The sequence below is a fragment of the Ammospiza caudacuta genome, chromosome 7, assembly GCF_027887145.1.
Source record: "Ammospiza caudacuta isolate bAmmCau1 chromosome 7, bAmmCau1.pri, whole genome shotgun sequence".
NCBI lineage: Eukaryota > Metazoa > Chordata > Aves > Passeriformes > Passerellidae > Ammospiza > Ammospiza caudacuta.
This window is the reverse complement of record NC_080599.1, coordinates 4,899,470-4,923,337: the sequence shown is the minus strand read 5'-3', so window position 1 is coordinate 4,923,337 and position 23,868 is coordinate 4,899,470. Positions and strand designations below refer to the sequence as shown.

The 23,868-nt window shown below is 50.1% G+C and overlaps 1 protein-coding gene across 1 annotated transcript; it reads left to right on the top strand.

Annotated features, from left to right (window-relative positions):
• Nucleotides 1-11,706: 11,706 nt before the first annotated feature.
• LOC131560224 (PHD finger protein 7-like) lies at nt 11,707-22,230 on the top strand. The gene is made up of 10 exons (XM_058808888.1): nt 11,707-11,737; nt 12,177-12,197; nt 12,815-12,994; nt 13,095-13,373; nt 20,770-20,861; nt 20,947-21,048; nt 21,339-21,463; nt 21,540-21,702; nt 21,792-21,898; nt 22,113-22,230. Exons 1-10 carry the CDS (start codon nt 11,707-11,709, stop codon nt 22,228-22,230), a joined length of 1,218 nt encoding a protein of 405 aa, XP_058664871.1.
• The last annotated feature ends 1,638 nt before the right edge of the window (nt 22,231-23,868 follow it).

Below are 23,868 nucleotides of genomic sequence, written 5' to 3'. Positions count from 1 at the left end.
TCTTCCTGAAACATTGCCTGGTCCTTGGCTTTGTTGGGACAATTCCTTCGGATGTGTCCCTTTTGCTTACAGTAATAGCACTCAAAATCTCTCCTCTGATCATTTGATCCTTTCCCTTGGGAAGAGTTCTGCTTCTTTGCCTGCGCCTTCTTTGCCGTTTCTCTGTCCTGCTCCTGTTTTTGTGCTTCCCTTACCGCAGCTACCAATATCTTAGCTTGAATCTTCTGTTTCTCTTTGTCTCATCTCATGTAGACTTTTTGGGCTTCCCGAAGCAGTTCCTGCAACCCCTTGTCCTGCCAACCATCTGTCTTATCTAGCTTTTTCAGAATGCCTTCCCAGGATTTTGCCACAAACTGAGTTTTTAGCAAAACCGCCCCGATTGGAGAATCGGGATCCGTCCCTGAATACATTCTCAAACACTTGCAGAGCCTCTCCAACCATTCCATGGGAGTTTCACCTTTCCCCTGGCACTCCCTGAGTACCTTGCTCATGTTCTGTCCCTTGGGTACGGCTTCCCTGATACCCTGAATTATCATATTTCTCAAATTTATCATTTTCTGCCTCCCCTTCTCCATCTGGGCATTCCAGAATGGTTTCTGGTTTGGCCATCTCTCATTCCCGCTTTCCCCAGTGGTGTTTCTCTTTTCCCAATCTATGATCGCGGCTTGTCTGATCATGTCCCTCTCCTAATTGTTGAACAGCGATCTCAGGATCACTTGGAGATCCTCATAGGTGTAGGTGCTGGTCCCTAGAAATTCATCTAGCCTTTCCACCACCCCCAAAGGATCATCCATTAATTTTCCCATCTCTTTCTTGAACATTCTCACATCTCTGGTATCAATTGGCACATGTATGAAGCCGATCACTCCAGGAGCCGTCGGCACCTCCGTAAAGGGAAGAAGCCAGGCTTCTCTTCCTCATCCCCACTGTCTCCCATGGTTGCCCTCCTCGTTCACTGCCTCGTTTGATGGGCCAGGGGAGAGCTGGTTTTGGGGATGGTTACCTGTTTTGGGAAGGGTTGGCGGCAGCGGTTGCTCACATGGGAGCGGAGGTGCCGCCGCTTGTTCACATGGAGGAGAGGCGCTGCAGCTGGCCCCGGTGGGAGCGGCAGTGCCGAGACCTGACCCAGTGGGATTGCTGCCTCTAGAGGCAATGCAGGCATGGGTGGTGCCTAAGCCAGTCCGGGCTGGGGCAGAGGAACAAGGTAGAGAGGTGGAAGATTGTCAAAGGGTTCCCATTCCTTTCCCCTCTTTGCCGCGTGTCGGAGGGTTCATACTGGGTATAAACTCATACAAGCGTACCTCCACATCTCGGCATACTCGATTTCCTCAAAACCCTGCGGGCGGCAATCAAATACGTGATCATACAAGGACTCGCAAGTCCATGCCTCAAACGTGCTGAACACCACCCAAACCACGTATTTTCCAATCTCCTTCCCTCCCCATTTTTCCATACAAAAGTTTTCTCCTTGTGTAAGCATTCAAAAACACATAATCACAGGGATTATATGCGGTGCTTTTTATTAAAGAGCTCTGGGAATCGGGGTATTACCCAAATCTGATTCCGACCATACATCCAAAATGATCATGTTTTTACACTCTATCATTACATACCTTTCATGTTAATTATTAAACTTATATTGTTCTATTGTATACATAAATTTAGCCCCTCTCTGAATTTCCAACATAGTTTCTCATTATTCTTCTTATAGTTATATAATAATTATATTTAATTACTAAACAATCATCAAGTCTAACAATTATATAATTTTTCATACTGCTTACGCAGGTGCAGTTGATCTGGGAAAGCACAAAGCCTAACATTTTAGATTCTATCTTTAACTTTTTCCAGGGCTCCACTATCATTCTCCCTGCTTTGAAAGCATTTTCACTTCACTATAGGTGTAAATGTTTTCATTTGATACTGTCCTTTATTCCTCAGTTCGTACTTGGTTCTTCAAATCCAGGGTTGATGTAAATGTTGTCGTGGATGCTGTTACGAACTGGAGAACCAGAAGATGGTGGGCGTGGATCTCGTGTTAGTGCCTTCATTATCCTCTGGTTCCAGGACGTTTTCTTCTGTATCTCTCCCTTTAAGACGCTGTAAACTAACCAAATTGCTAAGAATACAGTTAGTAAGATTATCACACTCTCAATGATAGATTTAATCCATGAACTCACATTCCACCCTAATCCTTTAAAGATTTTTCCTAACTAGCTTGTAGCCAAATCCTTTTGCTCTTCTTGTGCTTCATGCTCTATTTGTTTCAACTGATTGATGTCATATTCTACATCTGCAGTTACATTTGGGATATGAATGCAGCAATGATCAACTCGTCCCTTTAAAAATCCACATACTCCATGCTCTTTCAGGAGTAACATATCTAGGACCAATCAATTTTGTAAAGTCATTTTTGTGGTGGCTTGTAATTGTATATTCAATTCTTTAAATCCTTCCCAGGTGACTTTTGCCAGTCTATCTACCTGACCTGTAAGTTTGTAGAGCATCTCTCTACTCTGATAGTTTGCTATAGGACCAAGCAATGACTCTAGGGCCCATCCAAATTTCACTCCACTAAAGGGTTTTTGCCAAGTGTCATCTGGATCTTCATTGTCTAGAACTTCTCGTCTTGCTCTTATCTGCAGAAGTTCGTGTTTTCCATTAAATGGGGACTTTTTCCAAATTGGACATAAGATTGGGAGGCCTAAAGTAATCTCCTTTACTTTCCCATCTACAGGCAGATATATTGTCCAGGTACCATCACTTGCTGCCCACACAAATTGTCCTGGACCTCGGACTGTAACCCTGGTACACCCTGTAATTACTCTATAATTCACTCTGCCTTGTTTATGTTTAATCTCTCTGCAAGCACAACCAGTTTGTAGGGCTATTGCCAGGGGTGGCATCTGTTTTATCTCTTCATCATCCGAAGTGCAGTCGTAAGTTTTATTACATGCCCACCAACTTACTTTGTCTGCCCTCGTTCTGCTACTAGTGTCAGTGTTCGTTATTGCTGGATCTGTTTCATTCTCGGGGCCTTCCCACTTAATACACCAAGGGGTGTTTGCCATATATTGGAATCTTTGAAGAATACTCACAGACCACACACTGTCCCAAGGTTCTATCTGATCTTTCCTATCCTTGGCCTCACATTCCCATACCAGAGTTGTTTCTGTAACTTGCCTCAATTCGGGTACCAGTTTACATGTAATTGTTTTGTTCTTTTGTATTTCAGGTAGTTTTGATGTTATGATTCCCCAATTTACTGGGTCTCCTGCTGCCTTTGGTATTGGCAGACAGGCAGTTATTTGGCTGGTGTTTTGCATTTTGGCAAAATCTTTGACTAATCCGATCATTACATTCTCAGCCCGAACTGCATTAGAAACCTTTATCACTTGTGTTTCTGTTTGTACCTCTCTCTTCATTCTAGAATGAAGAGTGGTTGGTTGATCATTTTGCATTCTACATCCCAAAGATATTAATAACCATAACGTTAGCACAATTACTGATAGCATTCTGAAAGCCATTGAACACGTCTTATCTGCAGCCTTTGTTCATTCCAGAGTTTATACAGTCCGTGATCCAGGATGGACTTTCTTCACTCGGGTATAGTGGATCCAGGGTTCCACGCCGGCTACTTTGACTGCTGTAAAGGTGGTCAGTAGTACCTGATGGGGTCCACTCCACTTTTCTTTCAGCGGTTCCTCATTCCAGTTCTTGATGTACACCTCGTCTCCTGGATGTATGTTATGTACTGGGTTCTCGAGAGTCAGTGGTCTGTTCCACACGAGGATACTCCGGAGCCGAGCTAAAGTTTTCCCAAGAGACAGAACATAATTATATGCTTCCTGATTTCCTGTGATATGTACATTAGGGTTAGGCTCAGGAGATTCATATGGTTTCCCATACAATATCTCATAAGGACTGACTGACATCCCACTCCTAGGCTTTATCCGAATCCTCAACAGTGCTATTGGCAAAGCCTGCGGCCACTGCAATTTGACTTCTTGGCATATTTTAGTGATTTGCCTTTTTAGTGTCTGATTCATCCTCTCTACCTGTCCACTTGACTGGGGTCTCCACGGTGTGTGGAGATCCCAATTTATCCCCAGCAATCTACTTACCTCTCTTACTACTGTAGCTATGAAATGGGGTCCCCTATTTGATGATACCCCTAGGGGTACCCCAAACCTGGGAATAATCTCCTGTAGTAACCACTTAACTGTTTCCTTTGCTTGGTTCGTGCAACGGGGAAGGGCTTCTGGCCACCCAGAGAATGTGTCAACCCCCACTAACAGGTATTTGTATCCTCGAGTCCTTGGTAGTTCTACAAAATCTACCTGCCAATAGTCTCCTGGCTCTATTCCTATCCGAATTCTTCCTAGCTGTGCCTGTCGCCTGGCTACTGACTTGTTTTTCAAGCAGATATCACATTTTGACATTACTGATTTTGCCATTGTTAACATCCGTACTGAAATTAAACTCTGCTTTAGCAATTTTACCAATGCCTCTGCTCCCCAGTGACATTCGTTATGTTTAATTTGTAGAACTTCTCTCATTATCAAGGAGGGTACCCCTATTTGTCCTTGTGCAGTTACATACCATCCCTCTGAATTCTTTTGTGCATTTAGCAAACGTGCCAGTCTCTCATCTTCTACTGAATATTTTGGTTTTGGAGGCAAATTGAATTGGGATACATTAAGCCTCAAAGGTATCAATGCCATTGTTTTTTGTACCTCTCGAGCAACGTGTCGGGCTGCCCAGTCTGCCTTTTGATTTCCCTCACAGATTTTGGGGTACCCTGATTGGTGTGCTTTGCAGTGAATGATTGCTACTTGTTCAGGTTTTTGTACTGCCTTTATCAATTGCAGGACTGCATCCTGATGTTTAATGTGTGAACCCCGAGAAGATAACAGTCCTCTTTCTTTCCACAGTTCTCCGTGTACATGCACCACTCCAAAAGCATATTTTGAGTCAGTCCAGATATTTACCTTTTTCCCTTCACTTAATTCTAGTGCCCTGGTTTAAGCAACCAGTTCTGGCCTCTGGGCAGATGTATTTGGTGGTAATGCCTTTGCCTCCACTACTGTATTGACTGTTGTTACCGCATATCCAGCGTATCTGATTCCATTTTCCACAAAGCTGCTCCCATCTGTAAACAGCTCCCACTCCGGCTGCTCTAGTGGGACGTCTTTCAGGTCTTCTCTTGCTGAACAGGTGTACTCTATTGCTTCTACACAGTTGTGTTCTAATGGGTCTTCTTCAGTTGTGGTACCTAGGAACAAAGCTGGATTCAAAAGGTTAATTGTTTTTAATGTGACATCATCCTGCTCAGTCAGGACTACCTGGAATTTCATCATCCTGCTGGGAGATAGCCAATGGCCCCCCTTTTGTTCTAAGACAGTGGTTACCATGTGTGGTACATAGACATCTATGTGCCTTCCCATAGTAAGTTTCCTGGCTTCTTGTATCAGGATCACAGTAGCTGCGACTGCCCGCAGACATGGGGGCCACCCAGCACTTATGTTGTCGAGTTGTTTGGAAAAGTAGCCCACTGGCCTTTTCCAGCTTCCCAGACGTTGTGTCAGGACTCCTAGTGCTAGGCGCAGCCTTTCATGTACAAACAGCTGAAAATCTTTAGACAGATCAGGTAACCCTAATGCTGGAGCAGTTGTCAGTGCTTCCTTTAATTTTAGGAAGGCTTCTTTCTGTGGTTTGCCCCAGGTGAATGGCTGTGTCTTCTGAGCTTCATACAGGGGTTTCGCAATCAGTCCATAGTCCATGATCCACAAGAGACACCATCCTGCTATCCGAGGAAGACTCGCAGCTCATGTAAATTCTGGGGCTCTGGAATAGCACAAATAGCTTGGATACGGTTAGTACCTAGTTTTCATTGCCCTTGTGAAATTTCACATCCCAGGTGAACCACAGTCTGTTGTGCGATTTGTGCCTTTCCTCTGGATACTTTATAGCCTCCCATCCCCAGTGAATTTAAAATCTCAATGGTTACCTTTATACAGGTTGCTCTTTCTTCTGTAGCTATTAGTATATCATCAACATACTGCAACAATAAGTATTGGTCTCTTGGTACTTGCCCATTTTCAGTCCAAATCTCCAGTTCCTTTGCCAGTTGGTTTCCGAATAGGGTCGGTGAGTTCTTTTTGTGTCCAGGTGAGCTGGGTCTTTCTTCCATTCCCTGGGTTTTCCCACTCAAAGGCAAATAGTTTCCTACTTTCTTTGTCAAGGGGGATGCAGAAAAAGGCATCTTTTAAATCAATTACGGTAAACCATTTATATATCTCCTTTACAGATGTTAGCAATGTATAAGGATTTGTTACCACTGGATAAATGTCCTTTGTTATTTTATTTATTGCTCTCAAATCCTGCACTAATCTATATTCACCATTTGGCTTCTTTCCTGGAAATATTGGTGTATTAAATTCTGATTCACATTCTTCTAAAATTTGGTATTTCAAGAATTTCTCAATAATCTTTACTATTCCTTGCCGTGCTTCTGGTTTTATGGGATATTGTTTGACTTGTACAGCCCTTGCCCCTTCTTTTAACTCTACATGCACTGGTTGTGCAATTTTAGATTTCCCTGGTATATCCGTCTCCCATACAGAGGGAATCACTGCATCTGCTACCTCCCTAGGGATAGAGGGGACAGGTTTTTCTTTGATCATTAATATCTGTCCCGTCTTTGATTCAGGTATTTTCATTATAAGTTCTCCATTTTCAAAGGTTATTACCGCATCAAGTTTTGCTAGCAAATCTCTCCCTAAAAGCGGAATTGGACACTCAGGTACATATAAGAATTCGTGTGTCATGACCTTATTTCCAAAACACAAATTTAGGGGTTGCAGGAAAAGACCGTTTTTCCTCTTTCCCTGTAGCGCCGACTATTGTCGTTTCCTTGTCCCCAATTTGTCCTTCCAAATCATTCAATACAGAAAAAGTAGCTCCCGTATCTATTAGAAATCTGACCTCTTTATGCCCTAACTGTATATTTACAACAGGTTCCTTAACTTGTTCTCCCGGTTCTAGGTCTAGTCAGCTGGTATACTCCCCCAGGACCATCTCCTTGGTAGCCTGCTGGAACTGATTGCCCTGGTCAAACTGGTTATTCAAACTTGGGCAATTTCGCTTCCAATGCCCCTCCTGCTTACAATATGCACATTGATTCAGGCTTAACCCCTGGGTAACTGGTCTCCTACCCCGACCATTCCTGTTATGCCCCCTGAAATTTGGGTTCCCTCTCCCCTGTATTACTGCCAAAAGATTCTGCTGCTGCCTTTTACTAGCTTCTTTTTCCCGATTGTTATATACTTTCCAGGCGACCTCGAGTAACTTATCCAAATTCCTTAATTCTTCCCCTTCTAATTTTTGCAATTTTCTACGAATGTCATCCTGTGATTGGCCCAAGAATATGAGAGCAAGCTGAACCTTTGCTTGCTCTGTATCTATTTGGAGGTCTGTATATTTCCTTGCTACCTCCTTAAGCTTCTCCAAAAATGCAGTGGGAGATTCCTTCTTTTCCTGTCGAACCTCATATAGTTTGGACCAATTTATAGTTTTGGGCACAGCATTCTGAACTCCTATTAGGATCCACTCTTGGTATTTCTGTACTCTCCTCATATCACATGATAAATTAGGGTCCCAATTTGGATCCTCAATTGGGAAATTCACATCTAAGTTCCCTGTTACCAGCCCATTTCTAATATCTTCTCTTGCCCTCTCTTTGGCTGCCTTAAGTACCATTTCTTTTTCAGTAGAATATATCAGAGTATCTAATATCACCTGTATGTAATCCCAGTCAGGATTTTGCGTTTTCAAAACCATTTTTACTACACGTGCCACTTTATCAGGATTTTCTCTATAAGATCCGTCTGACTGTTTCCAAATAACTAAGTCTGACGGGGAAAAAGGCACTTTTACAAATACTGGCCCTTCCACTCCGACACCTTGTCACAAGGGGGCAATCACAGTCCATTTTTGTTTCCTTATGCCATCTCTATGCACAACTGGAGCAAGCTTTGCCCGACCCCGGGTTCTATGAGCTATTGGGGTCACTGATTCATTACCATCGCTACCTTTTTCACTCACATACCTCTTTCCCCTTTCTATCACAGTTAGGTTTTGCTCATCTTCCAAGGAAGAGGGATCGGGTGATGATGGGAGAGGAGGATAAAGAGGGAAAGGTCTACTAGATGAGACAGGTTCAGGGGTAGGTGGGTGAGGAGCAGGTAGTGGGATAGGGACAGATGAAACAGGTGGGATAGGGTTAGGTTCTCTTGTTCCTATTGGCGCTACTTGTAAATCAATATCTGTATAATTTTCCCTACTCGAGCTTTCTCTTAACGCCAAGTGTTCTAAACAATGTTCCTCACAAACCCCACACTTTGCAGATGTTTTAACCATTAATAATCCACATTCATTCTGCCATTCTGGCTTTCCCCGTAAGCAGAAAAACAGATCAACATATGGGACTTCATCCCATTTTCCTTCTTGTTTACAAAACGACATTAACTGCGAAATAGTGTTATATTGCAGAGTACCGTATTTTGGCCATTTTTCACCATTCTCCAAGGCATATTCTGGCCACCATGAATTACAATAATCAATCAACTTAGTTTTACGTAATCCTTCCCCAAAGTTACCTTGTTTCCAATGTGCTAATAAGCACCCCAAAGGAGAATTTTGTGGGATAGCGGTGTTACTGCCCAAAATCCCTTTAAGTTTCTCCATTTCAAAAATACCACAAATGCCGAACCTGCAACACTTTCGCGATTGTCTTACGGAACGGCGCCTAGGCTTACACCAACAGGAATTCCTTTAGCCCAACCAAGCGTAGCTTTCGCTGCGACTTATTGGCAGGCATCCAAACCAAAGTAAAAAGCACCTTACCTTTCTCCCGGGGATGTTTGTGAGCGGCGGAAGCGTTCGCGGCCGATGGGCTCCCTGAGAATCCCTCGGTGCCGGCTGGAGCGTGATCGAGTCACGATCTCGCTCAGCAGCACACACAAGGGTCCCATCTTCGGGTCACCAAAATGTTAGCGTTCAAAAACACATAATCACGGAGCGATTATATGCGGTGCTTTTTATTAAGAGCTCTGGGAATCGGGGTATATTCAACCCAAATCTGACTCCGACCATACATCCGAAATGATCATGTTTTATACTCTATCGTTACATAACTTTCATGTTAATTATTAAACTTATATTGTTCTATTGTATACATAAATTTAGCCCCTCTCTGAATTTCCAACATAGTTTCTCACTATTCTTCTTAAGGTTATATAATAATTACATTTAATTACTAAACAATCATCACATCTAACAATTATATAATTTATCATACTGCTTACGCAGGTGCAGTTGATCTGGGAAAGCACAAAGCCTAACATTTTAGATTCTATCTTTAACTTTTTCCAGGGTTCCACTATCAAGTACATTATATGAACATTTCACAATGTGCTATTTCACGTAATTATCTGAGTTATTCTCATAATTGTCACTTAGTTACACAAATAAAGGCATTAGCTACTTTTGCAATAATTAATGTTGTAATACACATCACATTGTCTCTATCTTGATCTTTTGTGAGAGCCTAAACTATAATATATTTATCATGCTATAAATATATATTCTACACAGGGATTAGGTTAAAAAGGCTGACAAACTGTGGTCTATCAAAAGCAGTTAAAAAGTGATTACAAACTGTATCATATCAAAATAATTTGCAATAACCAATATAGTAGTGAAAGCCAGTGACTACACTGTCATTCACAACAGGGGGAAGGTGTACTGAGGAGTTTATTTGACTTCTCCTTATCCTGCTCTGATTTTGTCAGCAATAAATTCAACTCATATCTCTAATTCCGAGGCAGTTTTACCAGTGACAGGATTTGATGAGTGATCTCTCCTGGACCTTGTCTCAACCCAGGAACCCTTTGCTCAATTTTCTCTCCCATCCAGGTGCGGAGGGCAGTGAGAGAGTGGCTGTGGTGGGTGCCGGGCATCCGGCCACTGTCCATGCACGGCAAGGCAGGGAGGAGGAGGAGGAGGGTCCAGGTCAGGCTGTTGAGCAGATTGGTGTGGGATTTGCAGTAATGCTGGAGCTCTCTCAGTCCCTTGGGCACAGGGACAAAATTATATATTGCTGCATTTCCAGACTGGTTTCCCCACAGCTGCCCCTGCAGGGTGGGTTTCTAGCCTGCCCTGCTCTGAATACCATTAAAGGCCCTCGCAGAGCCACTGCTTGGGCTCCCATCAGGGTTTCTACTTTTTGCAGAGCTGAGGAAACCACAGGCAGGCCTTTTTCCTGCAAAGAATTCTTACATCTGCAGCAGCTCTAGAGCTGCCAGAATCAAAGCCAAGGGGGCAGGGGGACCCTCAGGTGCTGGCTGCCACCTGGGGCTGGCCAGAGCAGGGCTGGGCAACGGCCATCCCTGTGCAGTGGAGCTTGGCCATGGCTAGGACCCACCCTTGGATGGCCACTGGCTTCAAGGAGCAGGAGTTTGGGAGCTCCTTCCTGACCAGGGCTCTATTCCTCAGCTGCTCTTGCCAGCTCAGATCCTGCAGGGGATGAGCAAGAATGGAGAAGTCTGGAGCCCCCCGGAGCTGCCATCCCCCAGGACAGGACCCTCTTGTCCAGCATGTGTCCCCTCTGGGACCGGATCCCCCCAGGACAGGAGACCCCTGGATGTGCTCCCCAGGAAAGACCCTTCCCCCACCACCATGTGACACTCAGCACAAACAGCCTCTTCCTTCTGCTGCAGGAAAGTGAAAATGTTGGGGAGGCATAGCCAGATACCCTCACACCTCACAGCCTCCCCAACCCTCCCTGCAAACCCCTCAGTCTTGCTTGCCCCACCCTGGGATTCCCCCAACCCATTCTCTGCTCAGGGCCTGCTCAGGATCATCAAGCCACATACTCAGGGGGTTGTGAAATTGAGGGATAAAATTATGGAAATGGAAATGAAGAAAGGGCAGAGTCACTGGGTGTGTGGGGACACCGACCCAGTGTCCCTTGGAATCTGTCTGAGGCAACCCCCAGGCCTCCGGCACCTTGTGGGGGATGAGCTGGCTCTGGGTCACCCCAAAATCTGAAGCACCCCATAAAGTAGCTGAGACCCACGGGCTCACCCAGCCACTGCCCATCCCTGGCACCCTCATTCCCCTGGAAAACCATGGGACCCCCATCCCTTATGTCCCACCCTCTCTGCAACCCCCATCTCAGTACTGACATTGCCCAGGATCTCCATGGTCAAGCGCCCCATTCCCGAGGAACCCCCTCCTGTTAATTCCAACCCCTGAATTCTCCCTTCCCCCAGGACCTTGGTTCTCTCCAGGACCATGGCCTAAACCATGACAGACCCCCATTCCCAGGGACACCATTCCCCTGGGATCCCTCATTCCCCTGGACACACAGCCCTGGCTCCTCAATCCTCAAACCCTCTGAGCCCCCCAGTCCTGCAAACCCCATGTCCCACCATGTCACCCCCAGCCTTGTCCCCATCCTGTCCCCACCCTACCCACAGCCTGTCCCCAGCTTGTGGCCACCCTGCCCCCACCAAGGGCTACCTACACGTGGGGACAAAACGTGACCTTGCTTCCTTCCACTGGATTCAAAGAGAAGCCAGCCAGGGGAGCGGTTGCCACAGCAATGAGTGACAGCCAGTGCACATGGCTGGGGACACCGGGATGGCCGGCAAGGTGACGCTGCTCCTGTGGGGTGAGTGCCCCAGGCACGGGCCTGACACCCTGGGGATGGGGAGGGCAGGGGGTACAGGGGGGCTGCAGGGTCCCCTGAGGCCCCCAATGCCAGCAGAGCCAGAGCATGAGGTGACCGGAGCCATGGGGTGGCCGAGGGGATGGAAACAAGGGACAGGAATGTAGGGACAAAAATGTTGGGGCAAGGATTTGCAGAGGCCTCATGGGCCTGGTGGGGGTGACCTGTGCCAGCATGGGGTGACCATGGCGTCCCCAGTTCAGGAGTGTCCACAGTGTGACCCAGTGTCCTGCCTGAGCAAGGAGTGCCCGCAGTGTCTCTGTCCCCAAGGGGTCTATGTCACACAAGGGCACTTTGGGGACAGCCCCCATCCCCCATACCCCATGTGGTGCTTTCCCCAATGGTGCCACCCCCATCCAGCCCTGTCCCTTCTCCCTTCCAGCCCAGACCCTCAGCCTCACTGGTGAGTCCTCGGGGGATGCCATGGCCCCACCCTGCTGTCCCCAGCCCCACACTGGCCCTGGCAGGCTGGTGTCTCCTGTCACCCACAGGTGCCCAGACCACCCAGCTCCTGGTGGAGCCTCCCTGGAGGCCAGCGGTGCTGTGGGACCGGGTGACACTGACCTGCCAGGGCTCGGGGACTGCCTGTGCCACCACCCGGTACAAGAACAGGCAGTGCTGGTGGCAGGAGGGACAGCACCGCCTCAGTGTCACCGAGAGAGGAACCTACACGTGTGACAGACTGAGAACCGGGCTCAGCCTCCCTGTGACAGTCTTAGATGATGAGGGGGATCTTTAAAGATCAGCATGGCTCCTGAGAGGACAGGGTGAGCTCCGCTCCATGAGTGGCCTCACATCCCTCGTGTGGCAAGGGCCTGTGACCTGCACACAGGGACATCCCAGTGCACCCCAGAGCACCCCAGAGCACCCGGATGTCCCCAGTGCTATTGGCACCCACCTCAGCCCGGTCTCATCAGTGAGATGTGACCTTCCTGTCCCACAGACCCACTGGTGCTGCAGGTGCCAGCACAGGCACTGCTAGAGGGGCACACCTTGACACTACACTGCCAGTGCCGGCAGGACAACCATTCACCAGGGTGCAGTTTTACCGAGAAGAGAAGGATCTCGGGAGGTCCCTAAAGGGGACCACGCTGTCCCTTTCACCTCTGCAGCTGCACCACAGTGGCCGCTACAGATGTGAGGGCTTGGTGGGGTCCTGGCAGTCACGGCTAGCAGCACCAGTGACAGTGAAAGTGCACAGTGAGCACCCCTGTGGCTGAAACTCCAATATCTTGACAATCCCAAAGCCACTTCCCAGCAGACTCAGAGTCACAGTCCTCACCTCCCCTCACCTTCCCAGAGCTCTTCACGGTGCCGGTGCTGGAGGGTCCCCCCGAGCTCACTGTAGGTTCCCCCCTGACTCTGAGCTGCCTCAGCACCCCCAGCCCCCTGCGTCCCCGAGCCCCTCTCCTGCATGTGTTCTACCAGGACAGGCAGGTGGTGGGGGACCCACAGGGTCCCCGCAGCTGCTGGTGCCCACCATGGGGGTGTCCCAACTGGGGAATTATGTCTGTGAGGTGCAGTGTTGGGGCAGGGGCCGTGTGGAAGAGCAGCACCCGGCTCCGCGTCACGGTGCACAGTGAGTGAGTGGATGGGCACGGGGAGCCCCCACAGATGCCTCAGGTCCCCCACCCTGCCTGGAACCCCCCAGCCCTCCCTGACGCCTGCTCTGGGCCACCCAACCTTTCCCAGATCACTCCCTGGCTCCCAATATCCTTTCTCAGGTCCCTCCCTGGGACCTCCAGCCCCTACATGGGTACTCCCATCCTTCTCTGACACCTTTGCTGTCTCCTGCAATCCTTGCTGCAGGTCCCTCCCAAGGTTCCCCTATTCCTGGCTCGTGTTTCCCTCCATCCCTCATTGGGTCCCTGTGGGAACTCAGCACATTCCTGATGTGCAGAGTTACCAAGACAACCCTTGGGGGGCTCGGAGGTCCTGGAACGTTGCCAGAAGTGTTTGGTGGTTAGACTTTGATCCTGCACAGGAAACAACACCTATATGAGGATGGGAGGATCACACGGGGATAAATGCTGAAGGGATAGATTAATTATAATGTGAAAACACAAGTTTTAGAATCCCCATACAGGGGGGTTCTAGGAGACAAAATGGAGGAATTAGGGCGTGTCCTGAACTTCTTCTTCTTCTTCTTGTCATCCATCTTCGGTGGTGTCCTGGTTTAGGACAAATTAGGGGAAATCTCCAAAAGGGAGCCCCCCAAAACAAAACAAACCTCCAACCACCCCTCCCCCAACACCGGGTTCGGGAAGGAATTTCTCGGAGGAGCAAAGTGGAAAACAAAACCTATTTATTTACAAGTAACAAAAGAACACTCCCCAACACAAGAAAAGAAAAGAAAACAAAACAACAGACTGTGTGTTGAGAGGGCGCGGCGCTTCTCTGCAAGCTTCGGGTGTCCTGGACGTCTCAGGTCAGGTCCGGAGCCGGTCCAGTATCTTCAGGGGAGGGTAAGAAAGAGGGAGCAAGAGAAAAGAAAAAAAACAGCACAAAAAAGCAGAAAGCAAGCAAGCAAAGCGGCTAGCCAAGCCAAGCAGCAAAAGCCAAAAGCAAAAAGGCCTGGTCAAACACTCCCTCCTCTCTTCCCCGCCCTGCCGCAGCAAGACGGCCGGGGGGGGGGGAAGAGAGAAAAGGCACAGCTGCCAGACACAACACACGATATTGGGATAAAGGCTGTCAACCCACGACACTCCACCCCTTATCCCATATCGTGAATATACAATAAAAACTTTCATTTCACTTACTCACACCTTTGACACTTACGCATTCCTCTCATCTTACTTGCTCAGACCTTTGACACTTACAGTTTCCTTCTGTCTCACATTCAACAAACAATGACATTCATATATGAGTCTCATCCCACAATCAGGTCTCCCTGAGGTACACACCGTGTTGTTCCATCTTTCTGCATTATCCACCATGTATAACCTGGTCCTTGAGCAAAGACAATCCCACGGATGGGTTTGTCTGTACTCGAGGCAGGGTTGATCCATACTGTCTTTCCCAACAAACCTCTGACATGGGCCACTGGGGCTTTATCCCCATCTACTATATTAAGGAGCTCACACTGAGCAGGACCCGCTCGGTTGGTGGAACCTCGAGTGTTAACTAACCAGGTAGCCTTTGCCAAATGCTGCTCCCAGTTTTTTAAAGACCCCCCACCCAATGCTTTTAAGGTGGTTTTTAACAATCCATTATACCTTTCCACTTTCCCTGCAGCTGGTGCATGATAGGGGATATGGTATATCCACTCGATGCCATGTTCCCTAGCCCAAGTATTAATAAGATTGTTTTTAAAATTAGTTCCATTATCCGACTCAATTCTCTCGGGAGTACCGTGCCTCCAAAGGACCTGCTTTTCAAGGCCCAAGATAGTGTTACGGGCTGTGGCATGAGACACAGGGTAGGTTTCCAACCATCCCGTGGTGGCTTCTACCATGGTCAGTACATAGCGCTTGCCCTGGCGGGTTTGAGGCAGTGTGATGTAATCAATCTGCCAGGCCTCCCCATATTTGTACTTAGACCACCACCCCCCATACCAGAGGGGCTTCACCCGCTTGGCCTGCTTGATGGCAGCGCACGTCTCACAGTCACGAATAACCTGAGAGATACTGTCCATGGTTAGATCCACCCCTCGGTCTCGTGCCCACTTATAGGTGGCATCTCTACCCTGGTGGCCTGAGGCATCATGGGCCCATCGTGCTAAGAATAACTCTCCCTTATGCTCCCAGTCGAGATCTATCTTCAACTCCCCTATCTTTGCAGCCTGATGTACTTGCTGGTTGTTTTGCTGCTCTTCATTAGCTCTACTTCTGGGGACATGGGCATCTACATGGCGAATCTTCACAGGTAACTTCTCTACCCGAGTAGCGATATCTTTCCACTCTTCCGCAGCCCAAATTGGTTTTCCTCTTCGCTGCCAGTTCGCCTCTTTCCATCTCTTCAGCCATCCCCATAGAGCATTGGCTGCCATCCAGGAATCGGAATACAAATAGAGCCTTGGCCACCTCTCTCTCTCTGCAATACCTAGGGCCAGTTGAATAGCTTTGATTTCAGCAAATTGACTGGATTCACCCTCTCCTTCAGTAGCCTCTGCAACCCGTCGAGTGGGACTCCACACAGCTGCTTTCCACCTCCGTTTCATCCCTATGACATGACAAGAACCATCGGTGAATAGAGCATAACGTGTTTCTTCTACTGGTAACTGATTGTATGGCGGAGCTTCCTCAACCCGGGTCACTGGCTCTTGTTCCTCATCTGCGACACTAAAGCTTTCACCTTCAGGCCAATTTGTAATTATCTCCAGGATCCCAGGGCGATTTAACTTCCCAATTCGAGCGCGCTGCATAATGAGGGCAATCCACTTACTCCAAGTAGCATTGGTGGCATGGTGGGTAGAGGGAACCTTTCCTTTGAACATCCATCCCAACACCGGTAGTCGGGGTGCCAAAAAGAGTTGTGCCTCTGTACCAATCACCTCCGAGGCGGCTTGGACTCCTTCATAGGCGGCCAAGATTTCCTTTTCTGTTGGAGTATAGTTATCTTCAGACCCCCTGTAGCTCCGACTCCAAAATCCCAATGGTCGGCCTCGGGTCTCGCCAGGTACCTTCTGCCAAAGGCTCCAGGACAGACCATGGCTCCCAGCTGCAGAGTAGAGCACGTTCTTCACATCTGGTCCCGTCCTGACTGGACCAAGGGCTACAGCATGAGCGATCTCCTGCTTGATTTGCACAAAAGCTTGCTGCTGCTCAGGGCCCCAATGGAAGTCGTTCTTCTTGCGGGTAACCAGATAAAGGGGTCTCACAATCTGACTATACTCAGGGATGTGCATCCTCCAGAAACCTATAGCGCCTAAGAAAGCTTGTGTTTCCTTTTTATCAGTTGGTGGGGACATGGCAGTGATTTTATTAATAACATCCACAGGAATCTGACGCCGTCCATCTTGCCACTTCACCCCCAAGAACTGAATTTCTCGGGCAGGTCCCTTGACTTTGCTCTTCTTAATGGCAAATCCAGCTTCCAAGAGAATATGAATTATCTTCTCTCCTTTCTCGAACACTTCTATTGCCGTGCTCCCCCAAACAATGATATCATCAATATATTGCAGATGTTCTGGAGCCTCACCCTCTTCTAGTGCAGCCTGGATCAGTCCATGACAGGTGGTAGGACTGTGTTTCCACCCCTGGGGCAGTTGGTTCCAGGTATACTGCACTCCCCTCCATGTAAAAGCAAACTGAGGCCTGCATTCTGCTGCCAGAGGGATGGAGCAAAACGCGTTAACAATATCGATGGTCACATACCACTTTGCTGCCTTAGACTCCAGCTCGTACTGCAGTTCCAGTATGTCCGGTACAGCCGCACTCAGTGGTGGAGTCACTTCATTCAAGGCACGATAGTCCACAGTCAGTCTCCATTCTCCGTCAGATTTTCGCACAGGCCAGATAGGGCTGTTAAAGGGTGAGTGGGTTTTACTGACCACCCCTTGGCTCTCCAGCTCTCGGATCATTTTGTGGATGGGGATCACGGCATCTCGATTCGTCCGGTACTGCCTGCGGTGCACTGTTGAGGTGGCAATTGGCACTCGCTGCTCCTCTACCTTCAAGAGTCCTACTGCAGATGGGTTCTCTGATAGTCCAGACAAGGTGTTCAATTGTTTAATACCCTCTATCTCCACTGCAGCTATTCCAAAAGCCCACCTGAATCCCTTAGGATCTTTGTAATAGCCATTCCGGAGGAAGTCTATGCCCAAAATACACGGAGCCTCTGGACCAGTCACAATCGGGTGTTCCTGCCATTCCTTCCCAGTCAAGCTCACCTCAGCTTCCAACAAAGTCAACTGTTGTGATCCTCCCGTCACTCCAGCAATGGAAACAGGTTCTGTCCCCACGTGTTCCGATGGCATTAAGGTACACTGTGATCCAGTGTCAACCAATGCTTCATAGTCTTGTGGCTCCGATGTGCCAGGCCATCTGATCCACACCTTCCAAAAAACCCGGTTCTCCCGTGCCTCTTCCTGGCTGGAGGCAGGGCCCCTCTAAGCCAGATTGTCCTTCTTTCCTTGGCCATATGCCTTAGAAGTTCCTTCAAGGGGATCGGACATGTCATCGTCATCATTATACTTAACATCTCGGCTACGAGCGACCGGAGCTGCTATCCTTTTGGTGATACTTTCTCTTTTCTTCAAATCACGCACCCGTTGTGCCAAAGCAGCGGTGGGTTTTCCATCCCATCTCCTCATGTCTTCTCCAGACTCACGCAGAAAAACCCATAACTCAGTCCGTGGGGTGTACCTTCTCTCCCCATCAAAGGAGCGCCAGCGTTGGACACCAGGACCTCTAATTCGTACAGCTGAGATTTGAATAAGGTCCTCCTTAATCTCTTCCCGGAGTTTCTTATGATTCTCCTCAATTTTATCCTCTAGTTTCTGCAGTCGGGTTTCCACTGCTGCAATTCTGGCATGAGTTGGGCCATGCACAGCATCTGCATACGCTCGAAGCTTCTTTGCCATATCGAGCACAGTCTCATATGTATCATCCCGCTTCATTATTGCTAGGGCAGAAGCGTATTCAGGTGGCCCAAGTCGCACAAGTTTCCTCCACATTACAGGTGTGCATGGTACCAGGTCCGGATTTCTAGTTGTTGTATCATCTGAGAAAATGAGCTCTGCCACCGCCATCTCTCTCAGGCGTTGGATCCCCTGTTCTATGGTCTTCCACCGTGTCTGCTGCATATAGAGATCATCCGTACACAGGTATCGTTCTGCTACACTTCTTAGGACCCGTTCCCAGAGGCTGTGAGGGTTAGCCCCCCTCATCATACCTTGATCGATGACAGGATCATGTGACAGGGATCCCAAATGCCTCGCTTCAGTACCATCCAAAATCGTAACCTCCCCTGCAGCATCCCAAAGGCGGACTAACCAACTAATTATAGATTCGTCAGGTTGTCATCTGTAATCCTTTCTTAGGCCTCTGAGGTCCTTCAGAGAAAAGGAGTCAATATTAGCTCCAGATTCTGTGCCTCTTGATGTGGCCTCTGATTTTGGTGAGGGTCCTTCTCCTGCATCATCATCCTCATCATCCTCCACCTTTCGATCGGTCTTGCCTTTACACTTTCCACCTCTTGTATTAGCTGCAACAGCCATGGTTTGGGGCCTACTGTCTGATGCAGCTGCTAGCCTGGAGCCTGGGATGTTAGCTGCAGCCTGGGTCACTGGGGTAGTAACTAACTTATCTCCCTGTTCCCTTTCTGCTATCTGCTGCTCCACAGTATCTAGCAGAGTACGGTAAACAAATGCCAAGGCCCAGCTCACTGCAGTAATCCTTTCTTCCTTAGTATTACCATGGCACTTCTCCCTCAAATACTTTGCCACCTCGACTGGATTCTGAATTTGATCAGATGGAAAGTCCCAGTCCATAGGATCAGAAAATTCCTTTAAAGTCTGGCCCATGTCCTCCCATTTCCCACTCCAGTCAAGATTTTTCCTGCTTTGTTTTACTCCTAAGTCAGGAGTGTCTCTAACCCCTCTAGAAATCTCAGTCTTCATTTTATACACACTCCAGACAGTATAGAAAAGGCTTAATAAATTAAATGCCAGAAAGATGGATTCTTTCAAACTCAGGGGAAATTCAGTATTTTCTAATAGAGATGTCAACAATTTGGAGGACAAGAAGGAAGACAAAGGCTGAAAAGCCCCTTCCCCTTCTTCTCCCCAAACAAACTGAGTAAACAACCATAATAACAGTCCATACATTCCTGAAATAAAGTCCAGCATTTTTATCCGACACATCATCATACATAAGACCAGCACAATGACTATTCTGGTTAGTGCCCCCCGCTTACAAAAGCTACTTATTAGGGCCAACATCAGAGCTATTTTTGGGTAAGGAAATAACCCTAGGGACCACAAAAGTATTAAAACTTCAAAAACCCCTAGGGACCAGAACGACCGGCAAGCTTCCACTCCAAATGACATTATGAATCACCAATATGCCCACAAAATAGCCAAAACCAAAATATTATTGTTATAGGTTTTTTTTCCACTGTTTTTTGGCCTCCCTTTTTCCCGGCCAACGCACCAAAAAGTATATTGTCCTGGTTTAGGACAAATTAGGGGAAATCTCCAAAAGGGAGCCCCCCAAAACAAAACAAACCTCCAACCACCCCTCCCCCAACACCGGGTTCGGGAAGGAATTTCTCGGAGGAGCAAAGTGGAAAACAAAACCTATTTATTTACAAGTAACAAAAGAACACTCCCCAACACAAGAAAAGAAAAGAAAAAAGAAAAAAACAGACTGTGTGTTGAGAGGGCGCGGCGCTTCTCTGCAAGCTTCGGGTGTCCTGGACGTCTACAGGTCAGGTCCGGAGCCGGTCCAGTATCTTCAGGGGAGGGTAAGAAAGAGGGAGCAAGAGAAAAGGAAAAAAACAGCACAAAAAAGCAGAAAGCAAGCAAGCAAAGCGGCTAGCCAAGCCAAGCAGCAAAAGCCAAAAGCAAAAAGGCCTGGTCAAACACTCCCCCCTCTCTTCCCCGCCCCGCCGCAGCAAGACGGCCGGGGGGGGGGGAGAAGAGAGAAAAGGCACAGCTGCCAGACACAACACACGATATTGGGATAAAGGCTGTCAACCCACGACACCAGGTGAGGGCAAAGCAGCCCTCTGACAGCCTGGCCCAGGGGCTCTTGTGGTAGCAGGCAGCGTGGGGATCAGAGCAGAGGCAGGGGGAGGGAGGAGCTGCTCGGCCATGCTGGGGCTGGGAGCCTCCTTCCTGCCCAAGTGGGGCCCAGCTGGGCCAGGGGGCAGCTCCTGGGACAGCCGTGCCCACAATGGCCCCTGCTCTGCAAGGCCTCCAGCCCTGACCATCAGCCAGGCAGGGACAGAGCAGCCTTGGGGCCGATGCTGCTGCAGGTTCAGAGCCCCGCAGAGCTGCTCATGCCCGGTGCCATTGGCTCTGTCCCCTGCAGCCTGCATGCTGTGTCACCGTGCCGAGGCTGACCCGGACATGTGTGGTGACAAACTGCAGAAGGGTGGGCTCTGTGCCCACGTGTTCTGCATGGTGAGTGGCTCCGGGCGCTCTCTCCACCTTTGCAATGGGCAGCTCCTGCCGCCCTCTCCTCATCAGCTTCTCCCCTTGGCTGCAGTTCTTCACCACTCTACTATTTCAGCAAGAGACGGACCGCAGGGGACTCATGGGCTTTCTCCCTCGAGATCTCCTAATTGCAGTGCGGCGCGCGGCACAGAAGGTGAGAGCCTGACAAGAGCAGGGAGATTTGTGCCTGGCGAGGTTTGCCAGAGCTTAGCCCAGACTGCAGGAAAGAAAGGCCGGCCCAACAGCTGGGACAAAGTCTGGCTCTCAGCAGCTCTGGCACAGAGGCCCTGCCACAGGAGCCTCCCTCCTCCAGCTGGCGGCTCTGTGGGCTGGGAGCCGGCAGCGGCCACGTCCTGCGCCCTGCCTGAAGCCCTGGGGCTGCCTGGGGAGGCCTCGAGGCTGCTGCTGCTGCTGCTGCTGCTGCAGCTGCTTGGCTCTTTCCAGCGCTGCTGCGTCTGCGGCCAGAGCGGGGCAACCATCATGTGCTGCAGGGAGCACTGTGACAGATGGTTCCACCTGCCCTGTACCAAGGAGGGCGGCTGTGTCAATGTATACGTTACTCCGTTCAGGTACCTCATCTCTCTTTATGGCCACCCCTGGGGAATGATCCAGCATTTCTCACTTTCCCCATCCCTTTGCCCCCAGCTCTTTCTGCCCTGAGCACTGTCCAGAGCAGGAGGTGGAGGCGACTCCTGAGCCGGACACCGTTTGCCTCATCTGCCTGGAGCCTGTGGAGGACAGAAAGACCTTCACAACCCTGGTGTGCCCAACGTGCAAAAGGGCCTGGTTCCACAGGGACTGCATCCAGGTAGGAGCCCTCCCCTCAGCCCCGGGGCACAGCAGGTGCTCAGCAGCAGCAGCAGGGCCTCACTCACCCTGCCTGTGTTTGCCCTGCAGGGACAGGCCTTGCGCGCTGGTGCTATGTATTTCCAGTGCCCCCTGTGCAGAGACAGAGGGGAATTCCCTGTTGAAATGTTCATCCTGGGGATCCAAGTCCCCTTCAGGTTGGTGTCCTTCTGCCTGGCCCACCAGCCAGGAGGGTGCAAGTGCTGTGCTGTGCCAGGCCCGGCCCCAGGAGCCCTGGCCCTGCTCTGTCCTGTGAGTCTGGGCTTCAGCTTCACCCCCAACTTGGAAAAGTGCTGGAGAAAGAGCTGGGACACCCCGGACCTCCGTGAGGGAGAGCAGCAGAAATTCATCATCTCTTCCTTTCTCCATCAGACAGCCAACATGGGAGGACAACGATGCCTTCGCAGATCTAGGAGCGAGGCACGGCCAGTGCAACGCCAAGGATTGCCTTTACCCCGGAGGCAGGGAGGAGGCAGAGGAACAGGGGTAAGTTGGGAAGCTGCACCTGGGGCTCTGCAGGGAACCTGTGTCTCGGCAAGGGCTCAAAGTGGGAAGAAGCAGAAGCGCTTGGCTAGACAACCACGTGCTGGTACACTTTGTTCTCAGTGCTATGAGCTTGTTTGCCTCCCCAGGCCCTGGCAATTGCTCCTGTGCTCCTCCTGTGCTGCTGAGGGCACCCACAGGCGCTGCTCTGGCCTGAGGAACAGCACACAGAGATGGGAGTGTGACAGCTGTGCTGGGCTCGGAACATGTATGAGTCAAAGTCCCCGGTGTCCCTGGGCTGGGGGCAGTGCCCAGGCCGGGCTTGGCAGAGCGCAGCATCCACTGCTGGAGGGCTGGGGGCACTGCTCTGGCCTGGCCTGGCCGGGGCCTGGGTGATCTTTGACATTCCTGCTTGCCCTTACAGCCTCCAGGGATGAGTCAGAGCTCAATGGCCCCAGGCCAGCCAGACAGTCAGGACTGCAATCTGCTCGTGGCTGGTCAGAGGCCATCAGCCCCAGCTCCCACAGCCCTGTGCCATTGGTGCTGGTTTCCCCACCTCCATCTCCAGAGACGGGCAGCCACAGCAGGCCCCAACACGCAGCATGGCAGCAGGCGCTGCCATCTTCCTCACTGGACACCAGCAGCATCAGCAGATCAAGGGCAACGTGCAGCACGTCCCCTGACCCTGAGGACAGGGTCCATTCCAGACATGCTGGGCCCGGCCGCAGGAGAAGCTCCTCTCGCTGGCAAAGTTGCGCCCAGAGTCCACCTGTCCGGTCCAGGAGTCGCCGTGACAGGAACAGTAGGACAGGGCCAAGGGCTGAGCGGCCCAAGCAAAGGGAGACACCATCACGGACATCCCCCAGACGCAGGCGCTCCCGCCAGCAAGGCTGGGCCCAGAGTCCACCTGTCCGCTCCAGGAGTTGCCATAACAGGAACAGAGGGACAGGGCCAAGGACTGAGAGGCCCAGGCGAAGGGAGACATGGTCAGAGCCATCCCCCAGACGCAGGCGCTCCCGCCAGCAAGGCTGGGCCCAAGTCCACCTGTCCACTCCAGGAGTCGCCGTGGCAGCAGTAGTGGGACAAGGCCAAGGGCTGAGAGGCCCAGGCGAAGGGGGACATGGTCCGGGCCATCCCCCAGACGCAGGCGCTCCCGCCAGCAAGGCTGGGCCCAGAGTCCACCTGTCCGCTCCAGGAGTTGCCATAACAGGAACAGAGGGACAGGGCCAAGGACTGAGAGGCCCAGGCGAAGGGAGACATGGTCAGGGCCATCCCCCAGACGCAGGCGCTCCCGCCAGCAAGGCTGGGCCCAGAGTCCACCTGTCTGCTCCAGGAGTCGCCGTGGCAGCAGCAGTGGAACAAGGCCAAGGGCTGAGAGGCCCAGGCAAAGGGAGATATGGTCAGGGCCATCCCCCAGACGCAGCCGCTCCTGCCAGCAGCGCCGGGCCTCGACTCAAACTGTGCGGTCCAGGAGTTGCCAGGACAGGAGCAGGAGGACAGCAGCGAGTGCTGAGAGGCCCAGGCGTAGGGGGACATGGTCGGGGACATCCCGTAGGAGCAGCCGCTCCCACCAGCGACGTCGGACCTCAACTGGGACCTCCAACAGCAGCACGTAGCACTGTCATCTTTTCTTTCTAGGCCGTGT

Excerpts from the sequence above, each read along its gene's own strand:
- LOC131560224 (XM_058808888.1), top strand. The coding sequence starts at position 11,707 with ATGGCCGGCAAGGTGACGCTGCTCCTGTGGG. Across the intron at positions 21,464-21,539 it reads GTATACGTTACTCCGTTCAG|CTCTTTCTGCCCTGAGCACT; the intron begins GTACCTCATCTC and ends CTTTGCCCCCAG. Across the intron at positions 21,703-21,791 it reads TCCACAGGGACTGCATCCAG|GGACAGGCCTTGCGCGCTGG; the intron begins GTAGGAGCCCTC and ends TTTGCCCTGCAG.